Here is a 9526-nt window from a genome sequence, read left to right as displayed (position 1 = left end):
TATATATATATATATATATATATATATATATATATATATATATATAATAGATACTTAAAATTAAACAACATAAATGACACATTAATTATAAACAATATAATTAATCTATTATACTCAGTTTAATAATTTATATTTATTACATTTAAATTATTATTTTTTATACATTTTCTAATGTATAAAATATTGTGCATTTGTATATAAATGTGCATATATGTATATAATATTAAAATACAACTAAATAAAAAATAAACAAAACTTGTCTCACTTGATAACCTGTTGGCGTTACTATATTTCTTACAGAAAGTCTCACTAAATTAATCAGTCAAACATATGAATATTTTTTACACTGTAAAAAAGTTGTAAATAAAACAATTATAATACTAAAAAAAAAAAAAAATACAAGTAAATATTTTCAGGTTCTACACTGAAAAAAAAATGCAGGATTTACTTTGAAACAACTTCTACTCAAATGTCTAGTAAATTAATTGCAAAGAAACCTAACACAATGGATTAAATATGAAACGAAGTAGAAAACTAAAATAGTATTTTCTTGTAAAACATCCTCCAATAATCTTTGTTTATTTACAACTTAATTTTTTTTAAAGATAAAAAAAATACTTTTTCTTCCAGCCAGCTGTTGTACAGGATCTCCTATGAAGATTTATCATTTTTATTTGTATTTTGTATTTGTATTTGTATTTTGTATTGTAATATATTTATATATTTTTTTTACTTTATAATAATTATAAATAGAGCTATTATAACGTTTACAGTTCACATTGACAGTAAATCATTTTTGTATTTTTTTTTATTTATTATAAAATTACGTGCATATGTAAATAAGTGTCCATGTATATAATATTAAAATACAATTCAATATTTTATCCTCGTATATATATTTTTGCTAATTTTACTATCACATCTATAATTTACCCATTAGCATTTCTGCAAAAAAATATTTTTTTCTTCCAGCCAGCTGTTACAAGATCCATGTCTCTGCCTGATAAGGTGTGCGACATCTTATCTATCTCCTTTGCATCCCTTGGGAAATGATCATATGTCTACAGTCTCCGTCTGCAGAAGCCTTATCAGCGAGCGCTGATGTTCCCAGGTAATAAAAGTACAGCAACCTGCCTGTGTTACGTTGGGTGTGTGGAAGACCATTCCCTCCGTGGGAGCCCCGAGGCCAGTTAACCATGAAATAATTGATGCCTCTTCTATTGTGGAGGACGCCTCACCCATTGGCCTCCGAGTGTGGGAAAGCTAATCCTGACTGGGACTCATGGCTTTGTAATGCTAATGAGCTCCTATAAATAGAGGAGCACGACCCTCATTCCCAACACAACTGACTCGCTCTCCTCAGAGAAAGTTCTCTCCATCTGAAAGAATGGCTCCAACCTACAAGACTGACTACTCTAAACTTTCCAACAAGGAAAAGCATAAAGTAAGTATTTTTGACACTTGAAATGCAGTTGTTTCTCAACATCTCTCTTTTGTTCTGCTATGAATTTTGAAGCAAACAACTAACCGATTGTCTCCTTCCTCAACAGTTGAGAAAACCAGTGGTGGAAAAGATGCGCCGAGATCGCATCAACAGCTGCATCGAGCAGCTCAAATCCATGCTGGAGAAGGAATTCCACCAGCAGGATCCAAACACCAAGCTGGAGAAAGCTGACATCCTGGAGATGACGGTGGTTTTTCTGAAACAGCAGCTGCAGCCCAAGACCTCAGCTCCACAGAAAGCCCACTTTGACGGCTATTCCCAGTGTTGGAGGGAGACCGTGAGCTTCTTATCTGGAAACACCAAGGTGGACGCTGTACGTCAGCATCTGAACCACTGCCAAGAATCCCAGAGATCATCTAAAGACCTCACTCACGTGTCTCCAGCTTCCCATCAGCCCAGCAAGGTGAAGCAGGAACCATGTGCTCACAGACCTCTCTGGAGACCCTGGTAGACGATGAAAGACTTCCACAGAAAAACTAGATGGTGGTTTTACCATCTCTTATGTTGTAGGAGATACACATTTCCATTTCTATGTTTATTTCAACTGCTTCATATTGAAGTTTCAATTGTTTTATTCTTGATAAGATTTATAAGACATTTGCCTTGTGTTGGTCTAGAGGCTTGTTTCCCCATCCTAATGTTGTTTGGCTTGCAAACAGTGATATTGCTCAGAATCTGAGCTCTTTGTAAGGTCCTGATGGATGTTGATTTGATACAGCCTTTTGTAAAGGCTAAAGAAAAACAATATTTGTTCTTATGATGGCATTCTTGTGCGCTGAAAATTTGTGGACACTGTGTGTCTGTCATTGCATTTAATAAAAGCAACTAATTATTAAAAAATCATTTGAAATCATTCTTTCATTGATGTATACTCTATATATTGTACTTAATAAATAGCAATGAAGTCACCACATAAACACTGACTGTACACTAAAAACATAGCATACAGTTCTGTTCAGTACAAAACAAATGGTAGGAATGCAAATATGTGGATGCATTAGATATTTTTTTTAGGATATAGTTGCAAACCGCTGAATAAATTATGTACATAATCGAGCTTACATGATGAATAGTTAGGATCACTTATATGTTCAGGTACGTTAGCAAATTCCTGAACATGTTTTAGTGGCATGTTTAAAATATATTTAATATGCAAATTATTGTGCATCATGGGTTATTATATAAAGTTAAAAAATTTAAAAGTTGCTACTTGAAATAAATATGAACTAAAAACATACAAATGTTTTTGAAATGTAATTTTAGCTATTTGCCAAAGCAACACTGAAATGAACTTGATGTACTAAAATAACCTTAAACTAAAATATAATTAATAAAACAATATAGACATTAAAAGAAATAATAAAAACAAGACACAAAATGTATTTAACTAAAATCAAAATAAAAAAATACAATGCAAAATACAAAAATAATAATTTAATTATATAATTCAAAATATTAAGCATCTCAATGATACTAAAATAACACTCATTAACTCTGAGGTATTCCAGTGTTGGAGGGAGACCGTGAGCTTCTTATCTGGAAACACCAAGGTGGACGCTGTACGTCAGCATCTGAACCACTGCCAAGAAGCCCAGAGATCATCTAAAGACCTCACTCACGTGTCTCCAGCTTCCCATCAGCCCAGCAAGGTGAAGCAGGAACCATGTGCTCACAGACCTCTCTGGAGACCCTGGTAGACGATGAAATACTTCCACAGAAAAACTAGATGGTGGTTTTACCATCTCTTATGTTGTAGGAGATACACATTTCCATTTCTATGTTTATTTCAACTGCTTCATATTGAAGTTTCAATTGTTTTATTCTTGATAAGATTTATAAGACATTTGCCTTGTGTTGGTCTAGAGGCTTGTTTCCCCATCCTAATGTTGTTTGGCTTGCAAACAGTGATATTGCTCAGAATCTGAGCTCTTTGTAAGGTCCTGATGGATGTTGATTTGATACAGCCTTTTGTAAAGGCTAAAGAAAAACAATATTTGTTCTTATGATGGCATTCTTGTGCGCTGAAAATTTGTGGACACTGTGTGTCTGTCATTGCATTTAATAAAAGCAACTAATTATTAAAAAATCATTTGAAATCATTCTTTCATTGATGTATACTCTATATATTGTACTTAATAAATAGCAATGAAGTCACCACATAAACACTGACTGTACACTAAAAACATAGCATACAGTTCTGTTCAGTACAAAACAAATGGTAGGAATGCAAATATGTGGATGCATTAGATATTTTTTTTAGGATATAGTTGCAAACCGCTGAATAAATTATGTACATAATCGAGCTTACATGATGAATAGTTAGGATCACTTATATGTTCAGGTACGTTTGCAAATTCCTGAACATGTTTTAGTGGCATGTTTAAAATATATTTAATATGCAAATTATTGTGCATCATGGGTTATTATATAAAGTTAAAAAAATTAAAAAGTTGCTACTTGAAATAAATATGAACTAAAAACATACAAATGTTTTTGAAATGTAATTTTAGCTATTTGCCAAAGCAACACTGAAATGAACTTGATGTACTAAAATAACCTTAAACTAAAATATAATTAATAAAACAATATAGACATTAAAAGAAATAATAAAAACAAGACACAAAATGTATTTAACTAAAATCAAAATAAAAAAATACAATGCAAAATACAAAAATAATAATTTAATTATATAATTCAAAATATTAAGCATCTCAATGATACTAAAATAACACTCATTAACTCTGAGGTATTCTGAGTTTAACTTTAACTTAGATTAAATATTAAATAACTGTTCAGTTTCATGTCGAAAGTCTAATTTGGTAACAATTTTTGGAGTTGCTGACCTCCAAACTTATAAACAGTTTTAAGTATTTAAAGTGTTTTCAGTTTAAAAGAGTACAACTTTTATTTATGCAATAACCATGCATTTTTATTCAACATATTGTTTTAGATTATAATATAACATTTCTGTGACAACATTTTGTGTCATTAAAAAAAAGATAAAGAAATTAGAGGTTAGCCCACCAGGGTATTTTTATTATTATGAAATCACTCGTAATGAACCGTAATGCTGGAGTTGGGACTGATGACACACAAGCACGTTCCATTTACAATGCTTTGTCTGCATGGGTCTGAAGCGTCTGATGCTTTCCCACACTCACGGGCCAATCACATAGCTTTCTGTAACACTTGATAACATCAGCAGCTTGGACCTGGAAAGGATGAGAGGAGGAGGAGGGGGATCCTGAAAGCCACTTTTTGTGTCTATACGTGTGTGTGTGTGTGTGTGTGTTCAGTGTAAGTTGTTCAGTGTGTACTGCCTCACACCCAGAAACCAAAGGCTTCCCGCTCCTGTAAATTCAGCAGAGGCACATGGCCATCCTGACGTCTACTGTATTTGCCCTAAAGTCCCATAAAATGCGTGTCACCTTCAGTGCATGCGGCGTGAAAAGTGTGTCAGCACTTGAAATACTTTTGAAATACTTTTACCCAACCTCAAATCTCAGTAAATAATTGTTATGAATTAGGTGAAATATTTTTTTTTGTCAGATTGAAGTATAACTGCATGTAAATGTAAAAATGATCAAATTACATAGAAGGAAATTACATCAGTTACAAAAGTTCATAAGAATAGTCATTTAACTGAATAAACTGTATAGATATAACATTTTATTTTATTATTTTGTATTGTTATTTATTTCTTTATTCTTATAATTTATGTATGTTGTTTTATACACTGTAAAAAAATTGTAAAAATGACCTCAAAGTTTTAAAAAAACATTTTATTTTTTATTGTTATTTATTTCTTTATTCTTATAATTTATGTGTTATTTTATACACTGTAAAATAAAATGACTTCAAAGTTGTAAAAAAAACATAATTGGACTACTTTTTGTAAGGAAATACTATTTCAGTCTTTCTACTTCAAAAATTCATGCTTAATTCTTTTTCTTTGTAAATTAATTGTGAAATCTACTAGCAGTTTCTGAGTGAAAATTGTGCACCAACTGCTTTTCATTGTACACTTAAAAGAATTTTATTTAAATTAAGTATTTTAAATGGAATATTAATTAATGCATATCTCATGGTTATTTTTCATTTTTTTGTATTTTTTTATTCTTTTTCATGGTTTTAATTATACTGTATCTTCTTGTTTTTTAATGTTTGTCTTGTTTTTAGTATATGTCAATTGTTCTGAAGCCACATTTCCACACTGTGGAAAACAGTTTCTAAAATATAAAGAACTTTAACTCCTTCTCTAAGTTAATTATGTTAAGTTAAAACTGGGGGCAGTCGTGGCCTAATGGATAGAGAGTCAGACTTGTAACCCAAAGTTCATGGGTTCATCGAGTCTCAGTTCCAGCAGAGTTTGTCAGTGGGGGGAGTGAAGAGCGCTCTCTTTACCTTCAATACCACGACTGAAGTGAGACCCGTGAGCAAGGCACCGAACCCATAATTGGCTGCCCACTGCTCTGGGGGTGTGTGTGTGTTCACTACTGTGTGTGTTTGCGCACTTGGATGGGTTAAATGCAGAGCACAAATTCTGAGTTGTGCTCAGAATTGTGAGTTGTACGTCACTTTCACTTAATTTCTTAAAAGAATATCTTTTTATGGCACTTCTACTTAGTTTATGGATGGAAATAAAAACCACAGGTGATTATATTATTGGAAATGTGTATCTCCTACAACATAAGAGATGGTAAAACCACCATCTAGTTTTTCTGTGGAAGTCTTTCATCGTCTACCAGGGTCTCCAGAGAGGTCTGTGAGCACATGGTTCCTGCTTCACCTTGCTGGGCTGATGGGAAGCTGGAGACACGTGAGTGAGGTCTTTAGATGATCTCTGGGATTCTTGGCAGTGGTTCAGATGCTGACGTACAGCGTCCACCTTGGTGTTTCCAGATAAGAAGCTCACGGTCTCCCTCCAACACTGGGAATAGCCGTCAAAGTGGGCTTTCTGTGGAGCTGAGGTCTTGGGCTGCAGCTGCTGTTTCAGAAAAACCACCGTCATCTCCAGGATGTCAGCTTTCTCCAGCTTGGTGTTTGGATCCTGCTGGTGGAATTCCTTCTCCAGCATGGATTTGAGCTGCTCGATGCAGCTGTTGATGCGATCTCGGCGCATCTTTTCCACCACTGGTTTTCTCAACTGTTGAGGAAGGAGACAATCGGTTAGTTGTTTGCTTCAAAATTCATAGCAGAACAAAAGAGAGATGTTGAGAAACAACTGCATTTCAAGTGTCAAAAATACTTACTTTATGCTTTTCCTTGTTGGAAAGTTTAGAGTAGTCAGTCTTGTAGGTTGGAGCCATTCTTTCAGATGGAGAGAACTTTCTCTGAGGAGAGCGAGTCAGTTGTGTTGGGAATGAGGGTCGTGCTCCTCTATTTATAGGAGCTCATTAGCATTACAAAGCCATGAGTCCCAGTCAGGATTAGCTTTCCCACACTCGGAGGCCAATGGGTGAGGCGTCCTCCACAAATCAAATCAAACACTGGCAGTACAAATCCCACAGGACTTGCATTTACCTTATCTAGTTCCAATAAATCAATAGGTCAATCAGTCGTTCAATAACCAAACTAAGTGTTTAATGATATAAATGTGATGAAACTAAAGATTTGCATGCACTTTTTTTATCTACACGTGATGTAAACATTTTCTTGACTAACACAATCCAGTGCTGGGAATTAAATATTCTCCTTCCACCATGTCAGCTTCTGGCCATAATCACGGCGAGAGCACATGGTTTTTCAAAAAGCCAGGTCATTCAAAAGTAAAAATAAGATGTTTAAGTTTCATTTTTTTCTAAAAACCTTAAGACTAAATATGGATCTATACTTTGTTAAAAACCTTTTTCAAAACATATTAATAATTGTAATATTTTTGTAAATATTCATAATATTCATTTTTTCATTTTTAGTGAAACTAATAAAAAAAGAAAAAGAAGAAATATTCATATTATTTCAGGAGCTATTATACTATTCCCCAAGTCAATGTAGATTATGTATTAAATATATTAATAAATAAACAACAACAATAATGCTAAATAAATAAATAACGTCTGTTACTAATTAATGTTTTGATGTGGCAGTTAATCAGATTATTTCAATGATTTCTATCAGGAAGACCAAATTCTCTTCAAGTCAAACTGAAATGTGGAATTTGAAACTTTTTCAGATAATCAGCTAAAAAGAAATGTAAACATTAAATGAACTCAAGCGTGAGCAGATTGTTAAAATCACATCCAAAATTCACTTTGAAAAATCAGCATTCGTCTATAACACAGATCAGCGCAGTAACCTGTAGCCTGAGGCCGGGCGGAGCCATAACACCTCAGGATCAAAGACTCTCTGTCTGAAGCGTGTGCGAGGCGTTTTATTGCCTCACACCGACTTGTTGGTCTTGTCAGCACTACTGGACTTCTAAGCGGGTGTCAGGCACACTTCAGTGGCCCGTGACTGAGTGTTTTCCCCACAGACTGTATAAAAACAGGTTTTCCCACAGCGGGAGAGGAAGGAAGCCCGTGCGCCGTGAAACCGCCGTCTCCACGTTAAAGCCCGCGGCTCGCGCGCGTCTCTGATTGGCTGGCGGTGTGAAATAACTCTTACCTCAGACTTCATGATAAGGGGAGGATTTTACACACTTTTTCATTAAATCATCACAAAATGGCACCGGTCAGTCAATACCAACGCCGTGAGAGCATATCATGTCCTGAGAACCACAAAGTAAGTGTAATATGACCTTTCTGGTCTCTATTTTAACCCATAACTCACTGTCAAACTTACCGTTTTTCTCTTCTTTCTACGCAGTTTCGAAAGATTCTAGCGGGGAAAAACACGGAGAGACAGAATCAACCGCAGTATCGAAAATCTGAGAGAGTTATTTCACAAAACTACACCAATGTCCGAGCGGCAGTTTGTTAGACTTGACAAAGCCGATATTCTGGAGATGACCGTTGATTTTTTTTTTAAAAGACGCGCCAAATCCAGCTACGCGCGCGGATTCTCGCAGTGCTTACAGGAGACGCTGCGTCACGTGTCTCTGCACGCGCACTACAAAGGACCAATCAGATGCACTTCAGTTCACCAGAACGATCATCGTCAAGAGTGCCATTATGGAGACCAAGGAAGAACAATTAATGTAGAGACTATCTGCTTGACATAACGTTTGTTTAGGCGAATTCACTTTTTAATGTAACATTTGCATGTTCTTTTCGATTTAATCTAGTTAGAGAATTGTCTACAGTGTAGGCTATGGCAAGCATAACTTAACGAGAAAATCATGTCATTTGAGTTTTAGTCTCGAATTTAACCATGCCTTTCGTAAAGGCGTTTTTGTTATTTAATCCAACTTGTTTTAACATGTTGTAACCGGTATTACTTATTAAACATTTATTGTGTTAAACCTGTTCTGCTCATAACTTTCAATACCAGTGAAAAGCAAAAGATGATTGAAGAGCAATTAAATGTATTAGATCTCTAATGAGAAAACAGATGTGTTGCACATTACACGTGCAATGTCAAATACACATGTATATTGATACAATACAAGTGAGTCATTGAAAACCTAACCGTTTTCATCACAACACATGCCTTTATGAAAGGAATGAGTAACAAACTTGTTCCCAAAAGGAACTGTTTAAAACTTTATAATCTGACAAGATTTGTCCAAACATGCTCCAACAATGAGAAATAACTATTTATTCAAAGGCTCGTTATGAGGTTAAAATTAAATCTAGCTTCAATGTGAAGCACAATTTGAGATCACTGAAAATAAGTAAGTAACCCATCAAAATAGATGGGAAATTTCATTCTTTCTATAAACCGAAATGTTTTTAAACGCATGTTGAATCACGTGAAGTTGGAAGTACTCAAACAGCTGAATACATGCCTCGCAAATTATACATTCAAGCGCATTACATCTAAGATAAAGTGAAGCCAAAACTTCACTGTATATAATGACATCAATTCCAAGCTGGAGTTTAATAATCACTGTTCCTCAAAAAGGAAAATTGCAAAATGATCCAC

The 9526-nt window shown here is 34.5% G+C and overlaps 3 protein-coding genes across 3 annotated transcripts in view; 1 reads left to right on the top strand and 2 right to left on the bottom strand.

The window, feature by feature from the left end:
- LOC107592852 (transcription factor HES-5-like) overlaps nucleotides 1-8343 on the bottom strand; it is a 17785-nt gene extending 9442 nt beyond the window's left edge. Inside the window, exon 1 of the mRNA XM_016282420.1 lies at nucleotides 8285-8343. The gene's annotated coding sequence lies outside the window, so the exon portion shown is untranslated. The remainder of the gene's footprint in view (nucleotides 1-8284) is intronic.
- Nucleotides 1258-2284, top strand: LOC107592853 (transcription factor HES-5-like). Its single transcript, XM_016282421.1, has 2 exons — nucleotides 1258-1444; nucleotides 1551-2284. Exons 1-2 carry the CDS (start codon nucleotides 1388-1390, stop codon nucleotides 1953-1955), a joined length of 462 nt encoding a protein of 153 aa, XP_016137907.1. The 5' UTR covers nucleotides 1258-1387; the 3' UTR covers nucleotides 1956-2284.
- On the bottom strand, nucleotides 6214-7054 carry LOC107592854 (transcription factor HES-5-like). Its single transcript, XM_016282423.1, has 2 exons — nucleotides 6757-7054; nucleotides 6214-6650 (listed from the first exon to the last, which is right to left on the bottom strand). The coding sequence occupies exons 1-2, from the start codon at nucleotides 6811-6813 to the stop codon at nucleotides 6246-6248; spliced, it is 462 nt and encodes a 153-aa protein (XP_016137909.1). The 5' UTR covers nucleotides 6814-7054; the 3' UTR covers nucleotides 6214-6245.
- Nucleotides 8344-9526: the final 1183 nt, after the last annotated feature.

This window comes from Sinocyclocheilus grahami, unplaced genomic scaffold (genome assembly GCF_001515645.1).
Source record: "Sinocyclocheilus grahami isolate Dianchi unplaced genomic scaffold, SAMN03320097.WGS_v1.1 scaffold160.1, whole genome shotgun sequence".
Classification (NCBI taxonomy): domain Eukaryota; kingdom Metazoa; phylum Chordata; class Actinopteri; order Cypriniformes; family Cyprinidae; genus Sinocyclocheilus; species Sinocyclocheilus grahami.
Note: the sequence above shows the minus strand (reverse complement) of the source record. Positions and strands in the feature narration are given on the sequence as shown.

Excerpts from the sequence above, each read along its gene's own strand:
- LOC107592853 (XM_016282421.1), top strand. The coding sequence starts at position 1,388 with ATGGCTCCAACCTACAAGACTGACTACTCTAAACTTTCCAACAAGGAA. Across the intron at positions 1,445-1,550 it reads CCAACAAGGAAAAGCATAAA|TTGAGAAAACCAGTGGTGGA; the intron begins GTAAGTATTTTT and ends CTTCCTCAACAG.
- LOC107592854 (XM_016282423.1), bottom strand. The coding sequence starts at position 6,813 with ATGGCTCCAACCTACAAGACTGACTACTCTAAACTTTCCAACAAGGAA. Across the intron at positions 6,651-6,756 it reads CCAACAAGGAAAAGCATAAA|TTGAGAAAACCAGTGGTGGA; the intron begins GTAAGTATTTTT and ends CTTCCTCAACAG.